This window comes from Lagopus muta, chromosome 3 (assembly GCF_023343835.1).
Source record: "Lagopus muta isolate bLagMut1 chromosome 3, bLagMut1 primary, whole genome shotgun sequence".
Lineage (NCBI taxonomy): Eukaryota > Metazoa > Chordata > Aves > Galliformes > Phasianidae > Lagopus > Lagopus muta.
Window position 1 is genome coordinate 76,110,374 of NC_064435.1, and position 26,228 is coordinate 76,136,601.

Here is a 26,228-nt window from a genome sequence, read left to right on the forward strand (position 1 = left end):
TCGAACAATTTTTAGTGTGAGTATGATGCAAGCAATTTTAACACTAATTTCATTCTCTAGTCTTGAGCTTACTCTTTTTCTTTTTTTAATGTACACAGATAATGGGAAATAATAAAATGGTTGCAATAAAGTAGCCAGGTGAATAGTATTGTACTGAATAATTTCAAAGAGAGATAAAAGGAAACTACATTTCTTTTGGAGCAGGACTGAAAATTCCCCTTGGCACAAAGACAGTTACTCTGAGAAATGTTCATTGCTGCAGCAGCAGATGAACTTATGTAGTCTTCCTTTGACTGGTGGGAAATTGAGACACACAGAGATTAAAGTTTTTCATTGCATCTTCCAAGCATAGGCCAGGCAATTTACAAAGCCTAGAGCCCTATGAAGTACTTTAAAATTTGTCTATTCTACTAATTGCTGCATTAGAACTGCCCTCATCTTATCTCTTCCTATAAGAAATAATTTAGATCATGAAAAATGAGCAGGTAGATGCAAATAGGAGCTTAGGGAAGGTTAAAAAATTCACGATGAGTTGGCAGCAGCTCAGTTTTCACAGAAAAGATATCTGAAAAGCATCTAAGCTTCACTGTGTTTAAAGCAAGAGCCAGTTACCTTTCCTTTCTGACAGTTCTACAAAAGCCCCATTTGTAGCACCAAGACAGTTATTTTTGGTAGGGGGTTAGTAGATGGCTTTGGTTTTCCTCCTGCATTCCTCGCAAGGGATGACATAGTATCCCTGTTGTAGTATCATAAGGAATCACAATAAAATAAAATAAAATAAAATAAAATAAAATAAAATAAAATAAAATAAAGTAACAAAAACATGTTAAGAAGATCTAAGGATTTAGAAGACAAAGAAAATGGAATAGATAAAGAAATTTTTAGTTTATCTGTGAAGCAGTCTCTCCTGTTTTTCCTGCTTTATTTTGCACTTGCACACTCCTGTCACTTCATGAACAGTTTCTGACACAAGTCTAACCTTATGTGAACTTATCTGGGGAACAAAGTAGTGAAACTAGTAGTGAGGATGAATTCATTTGTTTTTTCTTATGATTATCTGTTTAAGTTTTATTTTCTTAGTTTAGAGAGCAGATGGGGCATAAGTCAAGAAAGTTAGGAGCAGAGATACAGTAAAAGAGTTGCTTCTTTTGTTTATATCTTGAAACTTCCTTATCTGTAACGTGACAATGTTTTGTACATCTTAAGCTTGAGAATAATTTAAATTCTTCAGAGGCACTGATTTGAATCTTATCAACACTGATTTTTGTCCCTCATTTTTCTGAATATGCAGTGCTTCTCAGTTCTTTCAAATGAAACAGTAATATATTCTACATAAACTGTAAGGGAATAATGATTTATCTGGTGATTTACAAGGAAATTTTCCAAAATTTATAGAAGGTTTTATTTCAATTTTCTCTCCACCTTCATATACATACATATATATCCCAACAATTTCCATATGCTGTTCTACCCTTGTAAGATTTGTCTTCTTTATTACTTCTTAAACATATACTTATAAGGAAAAATACACCTTTCAACAAAAGAAAGAGTAAATCTATGAAATTAATGTTTCTTAAAATAAATAATAAGTATGTAAATTAGGATAAAATGTAAGCAAGAACATATTGCAGGTTAGTAAAATAGTTTTAGTCAGATTACAGCAAAATCAAGACTGTCATCCACACATTTATTTATAAACATCTGAAACCAGAAAAAAGACGCAGAGAGAAAATATAACTGTTTCCTGCTGAAAAATGGAAGAAAAAAACTGCCTCCATTAAGTCATTTATATAGATCTATAGATTAATGCTTACTGACATGAGCAAATTCTAAAATAGAAAATAAGATGCTTGCTGTGTTTTGTTTAGTTTTTGTTGTTGTTATTATTGATAGTTTTGTTTGTTTGTTCTGTTTTTCTTTAATAAACTATCAGCTCCATTTGGTCTTGTAAGGTATTCCAATATGAAATAGCAAACTGTGAGAAATGTGGTTTTATGATTATATGACACTGAACAAGCAATGTAACTAAAATAAATATCAGAATGTAGTCCTATTAAAAAATTCATTGGTAATTGTGATACTTAATATTACAAATAAACAATACAGAAAGGGCGAACAATGATACTGGAATTTCTAAAACAACCATTGTGTAACTGATGTCGCAGTATACAGAGTACAACAGTAAAAATGACAGTATGATCCTGTGAGTTTTCTTTCATTTTGATCTGTCTTTTTCCATTTCTCTTTGCATTTATATATTATGCAAGTATCTTTAATTTAGAGTAGCTGTTAAAGGCATGCATAAGCTTGCTGTAATCCTGTATGCCTGAGTCTAAAAGGGTCATATCTCTATTTCATGTATAATATCCCACTATCAATCTTCACTATCCAGCATTTCAATAAAAGTAATTTCATGAGAAAATGTTCAATTTTAAGTTTAACCATTTAAAATGTGGCCCTCCCTCCTCACAGATTATACAAGTCTTATCATACAGAATTTCTGAATAGGGAAGTGACTTTGCTCAGATCTATAAAATCCAGAAATTAGCAATGGAGTTAAGTATGGAGAAATGAATGTTAAACTAAATTAGGCATTATCCCTTCCCTTAATAGGATCAATTGAAACACAAAATGTTTTGGAAAATACTCATCAGCCATAAGTTAAAGACCTTTAATGAGAAAAAAATTGTAAGCCTTACTCATTAATATAATCAGGGCAGGTACAGGAGAGCATAATAATATTGACCCAGGAGTCAAAAGCGATTTTAATCCACAGAACATCACATTGCTATCTTACATCTTAAAAATCAGGAACTTTTTATTTTCTGAGAAAAGTGGCTGTCATAGTGAAGTGTGGGGAGTTGTTTTATTTATTTATTTTTACTTGTTTCTTTTTTGTTGATATTCTGTCATTTGTATAGGCAATCACATTTTATTTAGACAAATACTTAGATCAAATTTTGTATTGGTGTAACATGTGTTTGGCCCTTCATAGACAGTCTTTGATGAAAGCCACAAGTTGAAATCATTACATTTCAATCATGATCAGAACTATACTTTTTCATTTACATAAAGAGGGAATTAAGACATTATTCTCCAGACACATAACAAGTATTTGTGTTCTCAAAAGTTTCCATCTATCATATTTCTAAAACAGCCAATTCAGAATGCATCATGCTCAAAATCCACCTGCTCTTCATTGTGACCAAGATTTCGTCTTACAGTTTTTATGTTATATTAATTTTAAATGTTGAAATTCACACATCTTGTGTGAACATCCAGCTTTCCTATACTTTCTTTTTTTTTGATTAACCTTTATTGTTCTATTTTTCTCATTTTGAAATTATTTTTCGTTAAATCAAATCACCTCATCTTAACAATCTTGAATTCTTATGCTATTCTATTTACAAACAGATCTACAGCAGTTATTAATCAACAGTTCTTCAGTATAGTAGCTGACTTTAATAAGAAAATCCATGCTACTGAGTTTTAGAATCTCTTAAACTTTCTAATTTAATTTTTTAAGTTAATATCACTGTGAGCATTTAGCATGATCATTTCCATAAAAGCTATCTGAAATTAAACTGCAGTCAGCTCACTTCACTAGTTTTGATTGCTTCTAGAACTAACTTTGCTACACAGCATTTTAGGTATACCCATAATGCTGCTGGGGATATGACTGGATCAGATATAAGCATAGCCAAGTTAATTTAAATGCAGCTTGATGGCTGCAGTGCAGATACTGCAGCATAGGATCAGCATAAACTAATGCACAAATAAGCATTCATCCCTTCTGGGCTTGGATAGGCTATGCTGAAAATCCATGTTATATTCTCACTCTTCTTACTATCAAGCAAGTCAAACATGAGTGAGTTTTGCCTACTGGTATACTGAAAATCACACATTCTGTCAGAGATGTTAGCTTGTATTTTTCCCTTGTGTGCTCTAGATCTAACTATTCCAAGAAGCAGTCAGTAACACAGTGAGAGGTATGTAGTATGACATAGAATTTGAATAAGAGATACATAAGCATTCAGAAAATAGTTAATGGCAATTTCAGTTCAACTTCTCAATCACAAAGACATTTTTCTGAGTGTTCAGAAATATCTACAGTCATTGTGGTTAACTTTACAAAAATACTATAGATTTAATATTTATATTTTAAAAATCTTTAGATATAAGACACAAAATTGATAGAAAGAAGTCAACAGTAGTAAGAAAATGAAAATGCCCCTGAAATTTTTTACCTCATCATTGTGAGTGCATTTGTGTCTTAAGAGGTATAGTGTATTTCTGTAGTTCTTTCCAGTCAGAAAAACAATTTGATTAAGCATGCAAGGATCTGTTTATACGTAGTTATAAAAAATAACAGTCATCATCCTGAGTATTTATAGCGTGTAACACAGTACTACACTGACTTTTTTATTCTACGTTCTCTGCTTGAGATTCTGGATTTTGTTTTACAATTCTTATTCTCTTCATTTGTTATAGAGGGTCTTAAAGAGGCACTTAATTCTTTCTTCAAAAGCATGGGTGTCCAACCTTTTGGCTTGCCTGGGGAGCACTGAGTGAAGAGGAATTTTCTTGGGCCGCATATAAAATATATAATATATTAAACCTATACAAATAACAAAACCTCCTTTATTTTAAAATATTTTTATTAAAACATCAAAAATGTAACAACAGAAACTTAAGTGGGATTCTGTTTTTATGAAACTAATGAATGCATTAAATTATTTTATGAAATAACATCAGCGAACTTAAACAAGAAAGCTAATATGTCTGCTTAATAACAAAACCCACGTGTCTTCAGAGGCATTCACAGGTGTAAGTGGGTTGAAACTTCGTAATCACTGTTTTATTCACTCAGTGGCACAAGAGTAGTAACATGTAATACATGTGAGTTTCAGTTCAACTGAGTGTGTGTGGAGGGGTGTGAGAGGCAGTTAGCACTTCTCTGCTCCCAACTGTCTATAGCATACCATTGTTGCCTAATGAGCCCACATTCAAATTATGCACAATAAATTCATGAAAAATGAAAAATATCACTAAAAGTCACATCATAATATTAAAAATTGTGAGGCCACATTACTAGTTGTCCAGGAAGCCATAGGTTGGACAAAAAAAGAAAGGTTCTAAAACCTTTTAATCTTCTTGAATGCACTTCTGTCATCTCAGTCTTTTCTTTTTCCATTCCATTTTCACTGTTTTCTGATCTTCTTTTTCAGATATACTAATTTTCCTAACAACAGCAACCCTACCAAGCATTATTTACTCTGTAATTCCTCAGGGCTGGTTGCTCTTCTGTCACCATTTATTTTACATAAATCTATGACATTAAGATTCATTTTAAATTCTGCAGTCCAGAACATGTTTCCATATCAAATTTAGCTACTGGACACCTATCTCATTTACTAACAGCAGTGTGTGACAAAAACACTCAAGAGATTAAGTGTTGAGGTGTAAGTAACTTGATTGCATAACTCACAATTGAAAATCTGAAAATTTGTGTGCAACATGCACTATGGAAAATATAATTTGGACTGCATATCCATACAAGAGAAAAGTAAGCAGTTGTTCATTAAATCTTTTCTATAGCAATAAGAATTATAACTGCTTAGATATCATAATGCATTGGATATTTTTTAAAAGTATATTCTCCTACTGTGGAACTTTTGACCGAAGAGATATTTCCATAGCCCATTGTTAACCTGCATTGGTTTCGAGTCTAATTTTTGTTACTTTCTTTTCTTTCTTTCCTCTGCATTTCACTGTATGCACTGTTTAGTGCATTTTGCTGGCTTATACTAATCTTTGTTTCTTTTATCCAGTTAGTTCAAGAACTACATCATTTTCATTCTGTACTTTATGTATGTTTTTTGTTGTGTGTCTTACGGAAGCGTTTGAGTACAATTTGCTCACTTGTAAATTGCATTCGCCTTAGGAGAATGATTTCACCTTCTTCCTCCCAGATCATTTACTTCAGTCATGGCATCTGCTTCCTCATCTGGAGGAACAGGGCAAAGAGACTCCAAGGAAGAGTACCTTTTCATATTTCTTACCAACCTCAATATACACCATGCTGCTTAATTAACATTTTTATGGCTGACTGCAGAAATACAAAATTTCTGCTCCTTGAATTCACTGATCTGGATTTAGGGCCTTCTTCTCTGCTGCTTTGATAAGTTACAAAATTACTTTTACTCACTCAAATTCAAATGCTAAAAATTGACATTCTGGTGTAAATTTACAGTTCCAAATGCAAATAACATCAAAGCAGAGCGAAAAACAACTCATATTCCTTTTTTGCCTCCACACTGAAAGCTACTTACCACTTAAAACCATTTTCTGTAGTGCTGTCTTCACAGTAAAACTCTTTACTGCATTTTTTTATTGACAATTTTTCTATTGAAATACATAATTATCTTTTATCTTCTTCCTTATCGTTTATAGACATTTCATAGACTTAAAATTTCACAGACAATTCTAAGGCACTAAGTCCTATATCTTTCTATTATTCTTATGCTTTTCCACTGATTCTTAGGAGATTGGACTAAGCATTAAGATTTAACATGGACATAATGTTGTTTACTTTATCTATTCCAACATAATACCTTACTGAAAAGAATATTTCAAGTTAAATACAACATGTGCACTGACAACAATTTTACTTCACAAGTCATCAGGAAAGAAAATTCTCAATTGGAAAAGATTTTTCTGTTTGCATGCATCCTTGAAATAACTATTTTAGGACTCTTCACATTACACATAGTACTGTAGGAATTCCACTGTCATTATTATAAAAGTGTTAGGTTACATTATCATACGATCATAACATGGTTTGGGTTGGAAGGGACCTCAAGAATTATCAAGTTCCAAACTTTTGCTGAAGGCAGGGCTGCCAACCTCTAGATCAAATACTAGATCCGATTGCCCAGGGCTCTGGTCTTGAACACCTCCAAGGATGGGCATCCGCAACCTCTCTGGGTGGCCTATTTCAGCACCTCACTACCCTCTCTGATTAGATATCCCCCCTGATATCTAATCTAAATCTCCCATCCTTCAGTTTAAAACCATTCCCTTTGTCCTATCATTATTTGTCTGTGTAAAAAGTTTATTTTTCTCCTGTTTATAATCTCCCTGTAAGTACTGGAAAGCCGTAATGAGTTCTCCCCACAGCCTTCTCTTCTCCTGACTGAATAAGCCCAGCTCCCTCAAACTACCTTCGTAAGAGAGGTACTCCAGCCGTCAGATTATCCCTGTGGTCTTCTTCTGGATCATTTCCAAAAGCTCCACATATTTTTTGTGCTGGGGGCCCAGACTTGAACATACAGTACTCTGTCCTGCTAGGGCAAAGAATAGGAGGACAGTCACCTCCCTCGCCCTGCTGGCCACCCTTCTTTTGAAGCCTAGAATATCATTGGCCTTCCAAGATGCACGTGGACACTGTTGGCTCATATTACAGTTTTCATCCACCAGGACACCCAGGTCTTTCTTCACAGAGCTGCTCCCAGTGAGTTCTCCCAGCTTGTACACATATCTGGGATTACCTTGACCCAAGTGCAAAATCTTGCAGCTAGGTTTGTTGAACATCATTATGTTCACAAGGGCCCACCTTTCAAGTTTATCAAGGTCATTCTGGATAACATTCCTTCATTCCATCATCTGCACTACCCATCTTGGTGTCATCAACGAACTTGCTGAGGATACACTCAACTCCATCATCTATGTCCCTGATAAAAATGTTAAAGTGCATTGGTCCAAATAAGAATGGACTTCTGGGGGACTCTGCTCATTACTGCTGGCCTCCACTGGAAGTAGATCCACTGACCACAACCCTTTGACAATGTCCTTCCAACCAATTCTTTATTCACCGAATAAGGAATAATTCACACTTCAAATTCATACGTCTCCAATTTAGAGTTAGGGATGTGATACAGGACCATGTCAAAAAGCCTTGCACAAGACCAGGTAGATGACATCAGTTGCCTTTCCTTCGTCCACTCATGCCAAGGCCAATTACACTTGGTGATAATTATTAACTTCAGGAAATTATTTTTGCAAAGACACATTGGTTGCAAATATTCATAGGTGCTTTTTTTTTCTGTCTGAGAAATGACATCATCCAGAGCCTATTTTGGAAACCATTACACTAATTCATGGTAAGTAAATAACTCTTGATATATTCCTTGTTATTTGTTCCCCATTTTCCCAGGTATTTCAGACTTAATCATCAGAGAGATTGTCTCTACTGTAAATGATTAAAATGCACAGATGATCATTATTAACTCTAATGAGTGTATGATTGTGAATACTATCTATGATGCTATTATTTCTACAAAGCTCAAAGATTTATTATACTTTGAGGCTATATTTCTCACCCAACTACTAATGGAATTCCACATTTTTCAGCGCAGCTGTGAATTGCTTTAAGCTAGTTATTTTTTAAAAAAATTAAATTTATCTAATTAAATATCTTATTTATTTGGGAAAGATGTTCACATGTTTGGTATCCTAAAAAAAAAAAAATAAAATAATAATAATCATATTAATGTTGATAACAAAGATATAACAGCAACAATCCAAAACAAAATCCTTCAGTATTTTAGCAAGATATTTTGCATCATTTTGATACATAAATTGATTTGAATACTTACTTCCTAAAAGTGGCTCATGTCTAAAGCTACAGAAAGGTTTGGAAGATTACACACTGTAAATATAATGAAAATGTATGTTATAGAAACAACACTCTCAGGTGTGACAAAACTGATAAGACAATTGTATATCTTACATTCCTTGCAGGTCCAGTGGGCTTAAAAGAGCAAAAGAGCAGCTTATAACGTAGAAAAAGGATTTAAATGTGAATGAAGATTAAACAAATAAATAAAAACATGAATCAATCATTTATGTTATCCTGCTGACAACAGAATTTTTTCCTTGGATGTTTACAGAAACTAAGTATCTCAGATAAGAAATTATTTGCAATTCCAAATCAGCCCCAAAATGTTTGGAATCTACATAAGGATAATTTTTACCTACCAACTCCAGACATCTCCGGGATACTGGCGGTGTACAGATCCTTGGTGAATTTTGGTTCATTGTCATTGATATCGTGGATTTTAATGATAAATTCAGACTCTGGCTCCACTTGTCTTCCAGACTTTCTGTCTATAGCCTTGGCACGTAGCACATACAGGGACTTTTCTTCTCTGTCCAATTTCTTTGCAGCATGAATATCTCCTGTATTTTCATCTATAATGAACAGACTGCCAGCCCCATCTCCTGTTAATATGTATTTTAAATTTCCATCTCCTTTATCTTGGTCAGTGTGTAGCTTCAGGGAGGTAGAAAAGAAGAATTCTATAAATATATGTATTGTTATTACAGACCAAATCATTCAGCATATATGAATAAGTCTGTACAATCTTGACTGTAATTGGGGTCAGCAGTGGTTATCTTCTGTTTCACTGTTGAAAAAATTACAAATTTGTGACTCAGTAATACACAAAAAAATATTTCTAAACAAATCTGTAAAGACATGAGGAAATATAGATGATGATGTAGTAATGTTCAAAATTAAAACTTAAAACAAAAGATAACACTTCTTTCAATAGCCTATCAAGAAAGTGATAGTAGTCTCCTTATTGAAAACTTTAAAGATGAAAGGGAGTGTAAAATCCTCAAGTTTCTATTTGGAGAATAAATCTTGTTTTCCCATTTATTGACTGTTGATGATGCACTCTTGCATTAGTATCTCGTAACAAGAAATAGATTTTAAGGATTACAGCTTTTGAACTTCCCCAGATCACCTATAAGTGTTTTGGTCTAAACAAATTGTGTTTCTAACATATTTCTTTTGAAAGATCTTGCTTCAGTTAATTACTACCTTCCTTCTTCTAGTCCTCTCCACATGGGTGAAATAATTCTCAAGAACACTAGGAGGTAAATTTTCAAAGCATTGAGTGGAATTTTACAGTTTTTTTCTTACTACATTTCTACATAAGAGTTCAAAACAGTATGTTTGTGAGCTTAGAGTTACTGATAACTTGCTGTACAATACCATTGTGAAAAAGTGCTTCAAAACATCAGCCAAAGCAAGGCCTTGAGACTGTCTCAGATTTTAGAAATTCTGATACAATGTTCTTTTCTTGAATTCTACTCCTATAATTTCATTTACAGGGGTATACACTTGCTCTTTAAAATCATCTGCAGTACATGTCCCTCAGATACATGTTTACAGTCCCATTTGACCACAGCTCAGTAGCCTGAATGTTTTGGATATGGATAGAAAGAATCCAGCTTTTTTTCTTTTCTCTGAATAGATTGTAATATGTCACCCACCTGAAAATATATTGTTCAGTATCAGTAAAGGCTTTAGTCTAGATTGTCAGTAAAGCCAGAAAAGTTATTTTTTGCCATTTTTTTTCCTCATTTCTCTATCTCAGTCTGTGTTTATCTCCATGTTTCATAGCTGAACCACTTCATCTTTCCATTACTCCACCTGTATAAAGGCTGATCGCGGAGGATTTTGTTAAAATTCCTTCACTTTGATTTTTTCCACTGATTTTACACTGTAATGTAACACTATTAACACATGTGAGCTGATTATTCTCTTGTTCTTTTAGAGGAAAGAATGGATGATATGACTATCTGAGCAATTTTAATACCTACTGTATTCAGTCTACCACTGTAATAAATCTCTATGAAAATTCTTAAGGATTAAATACAACGTGTTTGAAGAATGTAATACAATATGCATATAGCACTCAGAAAAATCCTCAGTGGCAATTAGCCAGCTCTAAGGAGAATATAGAAAAAGTAAATTTGAAGACTGCATCTTAGTACAGAACGTGGAGTAGTATGTAGTTATATTCATTAGTAGTATATAGTCATTAGTATAGAATGCGGAGTATTATGTAATTAACAAACAGAGTTAATTAAAAGCATTTGAGTATGAAACCTGATCTTGTTTCCAGGGCAAAGAAAAAGAAATCAAAGTAGATTTATGTGTATCTCAAGTGCAAAATAGAGTGTATTACTTTTGGTCAGATGATCTTGTCTTGTGTCATACAGCACAATTTCTGTGCACTAGGAAACATGAGGCCTGGGGATAGTGTTGTTGAGGTTGTGGCCTCAGTTAAGCTTACATCCTTATCCTTTCTTAATGTTACTTAAACTTATATATATATGTTCGAATGCAGTTATTGATAAATTTCTATGACTTGTTATACAAATTAAACTGAATTCTGGCCTACAGGTAGGCCAGTCTGCCTCGAAAACTGCATGTGGAGGGACTTAACTATCAGGAGTCTTGGTCTTGAATTCTCAAGAATGTGATTTGTCCAGAGACACTGGAAATTTTCCACTTTTCAAAATAAGCAACCATTTCTGGAACAAAATATTACACAATTCTGAACCAGGAAATGAAAGAAAAAATAAAAAAAACAGGGCAGGAAGTGAAATGAGATTTTTACTACTTTTTTTATTATTTAGAACAGAAAACCAAAATCTGTATTTAAATAAAAATGTAATGTAAGTGTGGAATTATATCAGAAACCATAAATATATAAAATGCATTTTATTTTCATTAGAAATTGTACCTGGAATATTATTTTAATATAATTTTATTTGAAACTGTGGTAATGCTGTGGATTAACCTTGCATCCAGCTAACCACCACACAACCTCTCACACTTCCAAACAGAATGAGGGAGAGAATTGGAAACAGTATAGAACTCATGGGTTGAGATAAAAGCTATTTACTAAGACAGGTAATAATGTAGTTCATATCTGAATAACTGTTAAATGCTTCTCTCAGGCATCTCTGCAACCTAAAGAATCATTCAGAGAATATAAAAATGACTTTAAAAACAGTGTTTTTCATAATAAGAATCCAAATACAGCTATTTACAGTTGTTTATTCCTACAAACTCTTTCTAGATCTAGAAATCTGTTCTTCTACTGCAGACTGGTCCCTTGTATAAAAAAGAAGATACATGTAGATAGGTAGCAAAAATCCAGACTGTGATTGTAAATAGTGCTGGCTTGCCAAACTCATTTTGATTGTTCATTTGAACAATTCTTTTAGTAATCCAGAATCAATGACCTTTTGCAGTGGGGCAATGATGAGCAAGTAGTGGGGATACTGATCTTTGTACATTAAAAAGTGATTTTGTAAAAAAAAAAAAAAATAAGAATCTATCCACCATCATTCCCTTATCCTGCCTAACTATACATAGATCCTAAGAAAATAGGTTAATTTATTTTATCTGGCATTCCAAACTGCTCGCAAAGATGTTCAGTAGATCAAACTGTGATGGATGCTTTAAGGTTCCCCTGATTTCATGTTTCTACCAGATTTTAAGCAGAATTTTCAAGCACAGTAAATTTTGAAATAGAGTATGATTTCCAGGCAACATATTTCTTTATCCTATTGCCCACTTTCTATTAACAAGACCATTGAAGTACAAGGTACCACGCATTCCATATGTATCAATTTCTAATTCCCTTGAATGTTTTATTTTAACTTAGCATTTGATGAATTTTCATTAAGCTATGATTTAAGTTTGTAGCATTAGAGTTTGTGAAAAAATAGATTTATTTCCATATTAAAAATAAATAATAAGAATTGCAAAAATCAAAACTTCTAATATGCATCTGATATGAACAAAATACTAGTTGTGTAGAATTTAACAATCAAACAATTCTCACTGTAATAAATTTATATAACTACCAAATATTATTTTCAATTTACAAAACAGAGAAACTCCAGATAAGATAGCATATATTTATGTAAAATAAATATAAGGTGAGATACAGTTATAAGAATGTGATGCAATTTAATTTTGACTGGTAGATATAGATATAGATGATATAGATATAGATTAGATATAGATATAGATAGATATAGATAGATATAGATTAGATATAGATATAGATATAGATATAGATATAGATATAGATGATATAGATATAGATATAGATATAGATATAGATACAGATACAGATACAGATACAGATATAGATATAGATATAGATATAGATATAGATATAGATATAGATATAGATAGATAGGTGTAGATATAGTCCATTCCATTCTATATCTAACATGGAGTCATTTGAAGTATTTTGAAATGAATTTAACATTGAAGATGTTCTGCTATTTATCTTAATTATCTAAATTTCTTATTATTCTTTCACACATATTTATTTTGCTGTAGTCTCCTGTGTTGCTGCTTAAATGCACTGTCAACACAAACTCTCCTGAGGATCATCAGAGACAAAAATATCACTAATGGTTATGGCAGTGACAATTAGCTTTCTCTGTAACAACGTATGTCTTAGGAATGAGCATATTTTTAAATCTTCTCTCAATCTTCTTTCTTTATTTGCATATGAAAAATATGCATCTCAAATTACCCTTTCTATCCAGTTCTGCAAAACTGATTTTTTGTTTGATGTGATAATCAAGATCATGATATTTTCCAAATAAATCTTGACATAAATATACATGGGTTCATGTTACAATATGTAAATGAGTAGAAAGACAACAGATGATCTCAGAGATCTGTAGCATAATTTTATTTGCCCTAAGTTAATACCTTGCACCTTTGATGTCTTCGAGTACTACTCAATATTTATCAACAAAATGTAGTTATAACACATAACTTCTTGCTTTCAGGATTATTACAGTCCATGACTCCTCAAAAATTACTATCACTACACATGGTAGAAAAGAAGCCTATGTTGAAAGGAAAACAAATTTCATAAATAGTCAAGTTTAGGAATTGTTATGGAAAGAAATAAAAGTAGCAGAGGAAAAAAAATTGCCTGAAGATGCCAAAATTTAAAAGTTCTTGACTGTTGCTTAACACTTCAATTTTAGTTTATAAAGTCTTATGTAAACTGTGTGGCAGAAAGTAACAGTATCAGAAAGTAAATTTTTTCAAGTTAGGCAGACATATAATAAGTGGAAAAGAGAAGAATAAGCATTTAACAAATTATTTAGTAATATCAATACACTTTCCCCATGTAGAAAAAAAATCTTCAGACTTCATTTAGATTTCATTCTAATTATAATTTATTTCTGTACAACTACTGTTGTAGAGGAAAAAGGGGAAAAAAAAAGAGAAAGTTGAGCAACTTATTACTATTGAGATGGACAAAGAGAGTGCAAATATTTATTTATCAAAATTCAGAAAGGTGGTATGTTCTCTCCTGTGGAGAGGAATGAGAAGAAATGAATGACAAAGATGCCTCAAGAAGAGGATCGATCCATGTTTACATTGAGGTTTACACTTCTGTATGGTTTACAGTATGCCTCTGTATCATGGTATCGAAAAAGGGCTATTACTGCAGATTTCTTATCTCCATTGTCTTCAAGCAGACATTAGAGCTGCCTGCTCTTTTTCTCTCTTCTATCTGCCACAGGCACAACAGTGAAAATGTGAAGTGTAAATGCTGCAGTTAGTTTGTTTTGAGGCTATCACGAGTCAGAAGAAGAAACTTGGAAGCCATAACAGAACTTTTTTTTTTCCCCATGAAACTGAAAGCTGTTACAAGAGTTATATATTGATATTATTTTTTTTTATCAAATATATTTCTGTTTAAGGATTTGTTGAACCATCTGCAGCCGTCCAAACATTTTTCTGTTCATTTTGTATTTCATGTGCAATTTATGCCTCAGATGGAAAAAAAATTCCCTCCAAACACTATTCTCAGCCTCTTAGTTTGCAGTACAGTTAAAGTTATTCCCATATGCCAGTCACAACTTTGTGTTTCCTAGAGAGTCTATTCCTTGAGTTTAGCTTTCAATTATGGCATAAGGCAAAATTCTTAAGTAATGTATAATTTAGACTGAAAAGCTTTTCCATAATATTTACGTAACGCAGCATTATATTAATAGTTTGACAGTTAGGAAATAGTAAGTTTTGGCTGTAACATATCCAGACTGATTCTGTAAAATATATAGGGAAACCTCAGTAGTCTGCACATGGTATACATGTTCAAGTGGCAAAGTGTTCTAAATGTTCTAAGATTTAGCATGATTCTTTCAAATATTCTTACACCTTCTGAAATGGGAAGCATAAGTAATGGGAAGGGCAGAAAATTTTTTCAGGTGTGTCCAAAGTGTGAAGCAATGCAGTAATCCTTTTTTAACAAGAGGCAGAAAAGAATGTTTCTAAAGCTCCTCAGATATCTAGTAATAACAATCTGTAGCCAAGATTTCTGGGCTGAGGGAAGAAAGAGGAAAATCCAGTATACATTACTTTCACAAAACCTTGTGCCTATTTGCATCAGATTTTTATTTAGACATATTACTAGAAGTCAGAAGAGTCATTCATATCCAGGTGAGAAAGAAGAGAGTAGCTGAAGAGGTGGATGGATGAGTATTGAAAATAAAATAAATGAAATTCACATAAAAAATGCAAGAAGTGAACTTGAAGTAAGAGTTTGTAGCACCGCATTCAATCCCAAAATCTCACATAAAATATGCTGAGTGCTAGTGACAAGTAGGATATTAACCAGTACCCTCATTACATGATTTCAGATTTACAGCAGCTGGAATATAGAAGCAACAGGAGCTCTTCCTTCATTAACATTTCAACTAATTAAAAACTCTAATGACATCTTAATAACTTCAGTGGTTCTTTAGTGTAAATTGCAGTAGCAGCATCTGCAATGCCTTAATTTTCTATTCATGTATGTTTAATCAAAAGTTTTATGTATGTTCTAAATGGCAATGTATTTACCTGACATGAATCTGTGACATCAGCGCAAACTTCTTAATTAAACAACCTGACTTTGTGTGATGGTAACCTAAGTGACTGTATATTAAACAAGGCAAATGACATTTACTTTTCTTATCTTCTATTTTCCAGCATCTGGTTCTTATGTTCAGTTCTCTATTGTTACAAATTCTCTAGAGAATGATACTGTGAAAAACACCACTGACAACAGCTGCAGGTGCTGATTTTGGCTTAATGGTTAGAGGTAAATCTAGTTTTCAGCTAGGAAGTGCTAAGAAGAATTCTTAGCAGTATTTTGGTGCTGCTGATACAAAAACAATTAGGGAAAATTCATTTTCCCTAATACCCACATCTCCTCCTCATGCATAGGAGTTGGAGTACTGGAATACAACTACTTTCTCAAGTGTCTCCTTCCCTTGCATACCTTCTATATCTCTTGTGCCCTAGTCAAATCTGGAAAGATGGTTGCATTCTTACTTTTGTACAAGGAATTGGATTTCAGAGCATATAGAATTTTCTTGTCCATTCTAATTTCTTGATTATCCAAATCAACTGCTGAGAGGTAGGTTCTCAGCCTGATTAAAAAAAATCAAACTTTTGCTGCAGTTTGTCAAAGACTATAATTTTTCTGTTCCAGAATATGATATATAGGTTACTGTAAATGATTGTAGTCATCACTTATGTCCACAGATCAGAAATTATCACATCACAACTCAATATCAAACGCTGTCACTTTAATCAATCCTTGGATTTATTGGTAAATCCATCATTATTTTAAAGACTTCATAACAAGACAGTACATATATTTTTCATAGATTTTTTTCTGTCCAGAAACTTCTGGGTAAAATCTTCCAGCATGTGTGATATCTTGCAGTTTGAGGGCTCAAAATTCCAAAAGATGAGCATAGAGATAGGCTGAAATAAAATCTCTGTCCACTGAAACAATATTAAATTTTGAAATGGATAAATTTGGAGAAACATGGGGGAGAGGGATGTGAGCATGCAACTATGAGCTGCCTTTTTCATTCTCATTTTGTTCTATGAATCTAATGTCCTTGAACTTGTCTAATTATCCTTTGTCCTAACTGCACAAGAGTTACACTGATTAAGTTCTGTTCTTTCCAGATGTGGATCATCCACAATGATCTGAAGATAGTGTCAATAACAGGAATTTCTTTAATAAATTTAATCACAAGTGTGTACATGAGTGTGTGTATGAGGGTGAAGCAGGAAGGGGGCAGTTTGTGTATCATACAGCATTATGCAAGAGAAATAGAATAAGACAATGAGATGTGAGTCTGTGTGATCAAAGAGTCTTTTTTTGGTCTAAAATCTCTAAACAGCCGTCCATATTTGCAGTACCAAAAAAACAGGACCAGACTATAGGTCAACTAATTCAAAAGAAGCAAACCCAAGAACATGCATTTTTTCTAAGCTGTTCAAAGATCTATTTTTTCCAAAAATATTCAAAATATTTGAAGCTATTTACTGTCATTAAAAAGATTTATTCTTATGTGAATGCACATCAGACCTGAAAGAGTGATGATTTTGAGTTCCGTACTTATTGATTCTCAGTCAGTTATCTAAGAAAAAGTTTCAAACCACAGTTTTATATATATATATATAAATATATATATTTATATATATATAAATATATATATATATATATATATATAAAAAAATATATATATTTTTATATATATATATATATTTTTTTTTTTCCTTCCCCCCAGAAATTGTGATCTGCAGTTGACAAGCTAAATATTTTGTGGTTAGGATGCTGGATGCATCTCTCAAGAAGTTCAAGCCTCGATACTTATTCTAGAATATGACTGTTCAATTGTGACTCTTTAAAATCCTTAAATTTGAATCTGAATTTAAATTTTAAAACGAACAGTTGTGGAAGGTAGATAAGATCCTTTCTTGATTTTAATAATCCTTTGTTAATGTTTATTTCTTAGCAAAGGTAACCAAACAACACAAAAAGGGGATAAATTAGTTTAAGATATTATACTTATTATACTGTTTACTCTTCAAGTTGCACTGGAATTGTAAACTTTCACACTCATCAAAGGACACTCAGTGAAAGTACACTGTAGAGGTATCATCCATCTTTTGTGCTCTTCAGTCTGAGTGCCGTTCCCCATGCCCACCAAAGCGCTAAGGCACAGTGTCTTGGTAAAATTTCAAAGGTGGATATATCAGTATAAGGTCTGAAATCAAGAAGGGCCAATAATAAGCACCAAGTCTTGAATATATTGTGATAATGTAGCTTCTTACCTGAAGCTATTGCTAAAGAAAGAGTATGCTGGGAAAGAAAAAGATTTATTTTCAAGTAGTTTGGAAATAAATATTTATGAAAAGATAAAAAGAGTTTTTTTGCTATTCCTTTTTTTGTCATTGATCCAGTACTTACTGATTATGTAATGATTATCATTATGTACTTCTACAGTTTATTTAAATGTCATTTCAGATTATTGTCTTTGGAAGGTCACCATTATAGCAATGGCAAAGTCAGGATGGTAGCTGGAACATTTACCAAAATAACTTCATTATTTTCCTGGCACAAGAAAATCTGCAAAGTACAATACCATTTCATAATAGCCTGAAAGAGGCTTTCAGGTTCAACCTAACCCACGGGCTGATTTTACCTGTTTGATTAAGCATGAGGACTGTTGCTTAGTGGAGAGCAAGGGTAAAGCTGCCTGGGGCTTCTAATGAAAACTGCACAAAGGACGAACAGCACATAGAGAAGCCAAAGCATAAGGCTGAAACCAAGCATGAAGCCCTGCAGATCAACAGTGCCACTTCAGCAAGGGTATGTTTAATTGCTGAATCTGCAAGCTGTAACAGATGAAATTAGATGAATATGGAAATAGTAGATAATGCAAGAGTTAAATAAGAGTGAGGTCTAATGATTTTTTTGTTGTTCATTGGGTGGGTGGGTTTTATTGGTTTCTTTTCTTTTGCTCTTTAGAGTCTCAGAGCTAATATTAATGAAAAAGAAATCCATCAAAACCCATCAGGATGTGCAAAAAAAATGAGTTAATATTAGTTTAACAGCATGAGTAGTCAAAGTGCTTGCATCTGCTTAAAGCACAGAAAAAACCTTAAACTATTGGAGTTAATTTTGTATTAATTTGAAGGGAAAAGAGAAGGAAAAAAAAAAATTGGGGGGGAAATAGAGTCTTCAATGCTAACTGTAAAAATATCTCATCCTTTGTTGAATTACATTTTTGTCTTAGTATTTACTTAGTACTTTGGATAAGCACATAGAACATCAAGTAAATTTGACGTTCTTGCTAATTATACTATGACTTTATCTGAAATAAAATATTGACCATTATCATGTTGAGTATGTGGAGACTTTAAGATGTGGAGATTTTAAGATAGAACTTCACAATCTGCTAATATTCAGAATGAAGGATTAAAAATGCTCCTTTCTCAAATATTTTTCAACCTTGACATGTGCTATCAATTCTGCCTTGATTTTCTCCTCAAACATGTGAATGTGCTAATTGCTAATTGTTCACCTTTGCAGTGGTTATTCAATTCTCTAACTGTTGTCATTTGCTTCTGTAACTTTGGATAACTGTATTCTGATATTCTCTATTGATCTTCAAATTGACTATACATAGACCTTTCTCCAACAGAAAGGTTTTTCACAATACTACTGTCTGACACAGTCAAATTGGCCTTGTGAAGTAGCCACATATTGATTTGCTCTGATGGGGTTTTCTCTCTTTTTATTACTAGACTGGCAGATATCAGTAAATCACAACATAGTCAAAACACTTCCCCCTTTCAGAATTGCTCCTGTAAAGTAATCCATGGAATAAATATGCAGAATCATGAAAAGTGTCTTGATAAAATCATTTTCTTCACCCTCCCACCTTTTCTGCAGAGTAAATGATTGCCTTATTACATGTAATGATAGGTCTGCAGATTACTGCTAGTCTAAATTTATCACTAGAAGTCTGGGAAATGCCAGCCTGTGAAGTTGTAATAAGAAGCTAGGTCTATCTTGGCAGGTCCCAAGCCAGCTGGAGCTCTGAGGCACACCTGCATAGGTCTTTTAACATAAGGATCTTGCAAAGACCAAGAGGCTTTCAAGCTCAGAAAATTTATTTTTTTATTGAAATGAAAATGTTGTTTCATAGGGCAACTGAAAGTTACCACCAGAGACAGGAGGAATTTCCATCCTACATGTCCACATGGCTTTACAGTCTTCTTTTTGTTGTTTTTTTTTTTTCTTCCAGCTTTCATTTTTGTTAGCTTATCACTCTCAATCCAAACAAAAGCTTTTTATAAAATGTTCTTTAAATCTCTGTTTTAAATAATAACTTTGACTTTGAGTTTTTTAATTGTCTGTGTTGCAAAGAAAGTCGCTTCATGCCAGCACAAAGGCGACCAAGCCATAGAGTGGCATTTGTCTTAAGCAAACAGCTATGAATAGCTGAGTGGATCAACCACTGTTACAAATGTTTCTCCTTGACCTAATTAAAAGAGTGTTTTGCAGCACATGCTAGATGTAGCATTTTAAGAATGTTCACACTGAATTCTTTCCTCATGTGAATTATCCTTCTGAATGGTTATAAGTCAGTAACATATGATTTTTTTTCTTTAAAACATATCATACTGTTTAGTTAAAGGATGGTAAAGTAACATGCTGTTTTTAACAGCATTTAGGTGCTGGACTGAGTGCAACAATTTTTGTAAAGAGAATGTTAGGATGCATCTATAATGAACTGAAGAACACGTTTGGAAGACTTACAGTGTTTCTATATGTTTTCTCATGTAAGAATAGGTGACTTATCAAACTGATTACGTTGAAGGAAAATAACAAATGCTTTGAGTAAATCTTTATGGATTTATTGCATATGTCTATTAAAGACAAATAAAAAAAAAAACAATTTTTTATATTCTAAAGGCAACATCAAGAGAAAATTCAATATATAGATAAAAAATATTTATGCAATAAATAAAGAGCCAGCTCAATGGGTCACCTTTTTTTTTTTCTTTTTTTTTTTCTTTTTTTTTTTTTTTTTTTTTTTTTTTTTATCACAAGATCTTTTTTCCCAAACTTCCCAAGGCAGAAGCTAAGTATTGCCAAGTTCATCACAACATTGTTGAGAGGACATGAACAACAGTGGATGAACTGAGATAATAATGATGGAGTAAGGACTACATTCATTCAATTTTCTTTCTCTTCAGTTACATTAAATAAGGAAAAGAAACAAAACAAAACAAAACAAAAATATATTATGAGGTAAGTGAATGAAACTGAATTTTTAAGTCTGATGAATGTGGTAGTGTAGCAAGACGTCCTGTATTTTATATGAAGTTCTTTTGATTTGCTCTCTCTTTTCCTGTAAATCAGACAACAGTAGTAGGAATCCCACTTGTGTCTGAATACTTGTAAAGTGCAGACTGCAATTAATAAATGATTGCATTCAAATAGATACTGCAACCAGCTCACCAAAAGAAACATCCTCTGTATAATTATCTTTATAATTTTTAATAAGACATATAGGAAAATGTCATGAATCAAACTCATTTGTTAACTGGTAGAATAGAGATTTTTCATCAGTTTGCATCCAATTTAAATGGCTTTTATGACATGTAAAGCTCAGTTTGTTTATTTTTATAAAAGCTATTAAATGGGAGGTTACTCATGGAATAGTTAATTTCGAGCAATGTTAATTCTTTTTTATTTGTATTTCCCCCTTTAATATGAAAAATAAAAGTTCTGTTTCTTACAGGTGGTGTAAAAAATGTTATTGTTCCCTTTCTTTTAATTTTTGGGATAGATACACATTTTAAATGTTTGGTATTGTATAGTTTAACATTGCTCTCGCATAGTTTGCATGAAACTTCACAAATTATCTATCCTTCAACTACCTTTGATTAGTTAACTGCCTATTCTATGCAGAAAAAGGCTAGCTTTCATATGAAAATATAATTGAGCAGTTTAATAAAAGGAAAAAGAAATTCATCTCTTGAAATCTTGTACATATATTTTTGCAAACCATAAAGAATTGTGTTTTCCAAAATTGTTGATTTTGACTAGGTCTGTTTCTTCCCACCTAGGGATATTTCATAATGACAATAGTTAAAGATGTGGAAAATCTGACATTTTGCACAACTGAAGCATTTTTACTGAGTGTCAGTTAAGTTATTTAGAAATAGGGGCTAATAAATTCAGTATTAGCTTTGGAAAGTAAATCTAAGTATCCCTGAAGGGCTATCTGTTTTGAGACTCCAGTGCATTTTATTGGCTTTTCCTTTAATTAATGGACATCATCCCATCAACATTTTAATATTCTTAAATTGCATGTCCATTTTCTTAAGTTTTTTCCTTAATATATTTGTTGAGGCAGTGAGTAAATTTTGATAGACTTTTATCTCACAGAAAGTCAGTGTTTTAGATTCTATTTCTTAGGTCCTTTTGGGGCTTCAGCTGGGGTTTTCTACCTCATTAAATATAGTAACAGCTGAAAAATTGAATCCATGATCTTTCCCAGTGTGAAACGAAAGAATACCACATTACAGTTTCTTTTTTGTTTCCTCAACCCCTTTAAATTTCATAAAATATTGACAAATTTCCTTTTTTTGCTTAAAAATAAAAGCCCCTCAAACATTAAACTTTGAGTATTATATTGTAGCCCCTTTTTTTTTTTTTTTTTTTTTTTTAATTTTTCTGAATTCTTGGTAGGTAGTATGAGCTGTATTATTCCCCTCACTGTATCCCATGAAAAACTTCTCATGCTGATGTTTTCACTAAGTTGCTCAACATTCATACTAAGCAACAGGTATCTTGAAATAGCATGAAAGTTTTTATGTTTTAATTAAAGAAAAAATGGGGAAGACCATTTCGTTTTTGTTTTTGTTTTTAATCAGGACTGTGATATTGCTTATGCTACCTTTCTATCTGACCAAACATTCCATTCACAAATTCTCCATGGCAAAATTTATCTTCCTCTGTGTTTTTTGTACATGTAGTAACCACTGTTTTCTCTAGATGCTTCCTTAACTTAATTTAAAATGAAGATGAATTAAAAGATGTCATAAACAGTTCTTGAATTGTTTCAGATATGAATAAAAGGATGTATGAAATTTCAAGTCTTCCTAATCTCTCATCTTTTACATAGAGAAGCATCCAACAGTTTGATACAAATAGATCGTTTGAAGAAGGAAAAGGGAAGAAAGATGCGTGACAGATATACGATAGGTTCTTCTTACTCCTATTTCTATAATATTCACAGGGTAATTGTTTTACATGCATGCTGCTGCCTAAAGACGGTCAATGATTCACCTCTGTCCTTTAAGTAATTTCCTTACTAAAGTTATTCTAGGCATCAAGTCTTTTGGCACCTGTTAAATGCTAATATCTTTTACTCACAAAGCAATATTTTCTATTTCACTAAATGCATTGGACACACTTACTGGTGTCTATTTAATGTCACATGTCACCATTACCACTGCTTCTGTCCAAAAGCTATCTAGCATTAACTTAACTTTAGTAGGTAGAAGTATCCACATTGAGTCCAGACTGTCAGAAGGATTTAGATAGTCAAGTGGTTGGAGGGAGTGTTCTGTTCCTTATGTTTCTCCCTGGTACTGGTCTAAATAGGGCTGGAGGACTGACTGATGGGATGGAGAGGTATTGGCTGTCACAGAATTACTCTTCATCTCCTCTCCATGGGTCGATGATGTTTACTAAAGTGTATAATAATATGCCACTCTGAGAAATGTGTTATTTTGCTCCACTGCCAATAACAGAACACACAACAAAATGAAGCGTCAGTGAAATAACCTCACTAACAAAATGCAAGCAGTAACATAATGAAGTGAAATTATTTTAAAATTAAAATGTGAAGGGAAAACTAATTTATTACTACTATACCTATAATCCCTTAGATGTTCGTTTTCTGATAATTTTTCTTAATTCATTTTATTTTATTTCTAGTGCAGCATTTATTATTCTGCCCTTGTAATCTATCTGCCTGTGTATATCCATATTAAAGAGGGACTGGATAAGAATTCTTACTACCAGATAGTCCCCATGGGTGGGAATAAAAGTGCTTTCTCTTCACACTTTTTTTTGCTACTTGCCATCACTTTGAGCAGAAGAATACTAAACCTAACATTTAAGTCTTTTTTGGAGATAATCTTCAAAAATTTTGCTTTCTATAAACAGCAAATTTCTTAGTTGCTAATTCTAGCAGCTCTCTTTAGGAGCATGCCTCTCTTTAGGCATGCTGTGTATGCCACATGTAGTAGGGAAATTTTGGTCTAACTCAAATATAAGGGCTGTGTTTTTATGCTACTGAGGACAGTCACAATCATTTTGTCATGTCATGAACTGTACTAAAGTTAACACAACCATATGGATTACACCACTCCAATTCAACGCCCATCTCTTTGGAACACTGGATAGCGTTTGTGGTGATTTATGTTAGAAAATCACTAATGCTGCTCCTCCCTCAGGGCCTCTGTACAAGATTTTGTGGTGAAATGTAAAAAATCTCAACACGCTCTCTGAGTTGTAATAAATATATCATCTCAGGTACTTATACTGCTGCATGGGCATCTGTTTTCTTTCTTGAACTCAGCTCTGTCAATAAGGTCCAACGGTTTTTAATTAGTTTGGAATGATTGCAGAGTAAATTAACACCTGATACAATATACCATGTAGACTCATTACTGAGTAATTTTCTTTGTGTGAAGCAAACATATTGATAACAGTCTCTAGGTATGCTTAATTTATTTGAGATTTAGAATGCATAGATGGTCTGAAGTCCATTCATCTATAGTACTATGTCCAGAAAAATAAATTCCTGTATTTGCTACTTACTTGTCTCTATACAAACTTTATGTTCTAACAGAAAATATTTCTTTAAGTTGAGGTAGAGCTTCTATGGAGATCTGTGCACTTTATTATATGTTTTCTTTGTAAGCTTCCAACCAATTTTTTATTTTAGAAATTATGCATTTAGTTTACCTTTATTGAAGGTCATTTCAATAAAGGTTGACTTATACCACATCTACCTATTTTTTACACTGATAAATAAATCTAGCAATAGGATTATTTGGAATTATCTTATTTCTGCTTACTACAACAGAATCATGTGAGTATAATCTTAGTATAAATGGGTTAGAATCAAGTTCATACTTATAACTATAGTTGGTTTCTCTGACATTTCTCTCATAATAGAGCTTGCTTTCCAGATGATCATACCTCACATGATTAGAGGTGTTAACAAATGTTCAAAAACAATTTGCAGTCTTTTAATTAAAAATGTCTCAATCCACATGGTAGTAAGGCACCAGAAAATAACAGCTACAGGACAACCCTTGCTAGTGAGAGCACTGTGAATGAATGACAGAAGTTGGAATTAAAATTTATTACTGTTTTAAGATAAACATTTCCTTGGTTTGAGAGTCATTCTGGGTGGTTACTCTAAATTAATATCAAGGCTGTACAATTACACCAGAACACAAGGCAGATCTGTAGATGGTGGACACCAGAGGACTGGAAATATGGAAACCCTTGAGTTGTGTGATATCAGGAAAGATAGAACTTTGGAGAGCTGGAATTCAGAAGTGCTGAATTCTTTCAAACCATTAAGTAAAGATCTCAGTTTGTCACAAAGATGATGAAAAATATTGTTTTTCTCTTCTCTTACACCTTGTCTGTGCTTACAATTGTGCAGAGGAAGAAATTTTATTGTTGATAAATAAGATTTTACATTTCACTTGAAGAAGCATACATCCCGGTAAGCTGGCAAGTGCCACAATGTAGATGAATGAAAGCACAGCTTTTCTATATCCTTATCTAATATTTACGTTTAACAGTTTAAAGCTGGAAATGATGAAGTAATGAAGTGTGCATAGGCATATGTAATAAGAAACTGTACCATGCTGGTCTGAACAGTTTCCTATTTTATTTACTGAGTTACTCCATTTCCTGAAAAACGTGGAGAAATCAAGAAAGACTCAAGTGACATGACAGGTGTTTTCTTTGCCTGATATGAAAAACTGGGAATGCTGCATCATAAAAAGCAAAGAGAGGGAGGGGAAATTCCAGGGTTGTCAGATGCATCACCTGTAAAGAATCCCTTACATGTAGAACTTACCTTACCCACGTATTGAGTATCTGGACCTGTGTACTCTTCCAGCAAGAAAAATTGATTCCACATCCATCCACGCTTGGTACGATGCAGTGTTTTTCCATCATTCTCTGACAGTCTTGTTATCCTTTCACTATGTGAATACTTGTTAGTTCCTTTTTGTGACGGCATCATATGAATACCATGAAGCACAGAGCTCCAAAGCAAAACTGTCAAGAAGGAATAAGGCCTCATCATTTACAGAGATGCTATTAGACTCCACTTCTGTAATAATTCACCAGACAAAATTTTCAAATGTTATATTCCTCTTGGAAATAGGACCTAGGGAATGGAGAAAAGTGTTTGAG

The 26,228-nt window shown here is 33.0% G+C and overlaps 1 protein-coding gene across 4 annotated transcripts in view; it reads right to left on the bottom strand.

Moving 5' to 3' along the window:
- CDH9 (cadherin 9) overlaps positions 1-26,228 on the bottom strand; it is a 94,625-nt gene that overhangs the window by 38,313 nt on the left and 30,084 nt on the right. For 3 of the 4 annotated variants that reach the window (XM_048939537.1, XM_048939534.1, XM_048939533.1), the window contains exons 2-3: positions 25,888-26,202; positions 9,040-9,334 (exon numbers count right to left, since the gene is read on the bottom strand). In XM_048939537.1, coding sequence (XP_048795494.1) covers positions 9,040-9,334; positions 25,888-26,118 — 526 coding nt within the window. In that variant the 5' untranslated portion in view covers positions 26,119-26,202. Of the gene's footprint in view, positions 1-9,039; positions 9,468-25,887; positions 26,203-26,228 lie in introns of those variants that run through there. The other variant, XM_048939536.1, reaches the window with a different exon arrangement.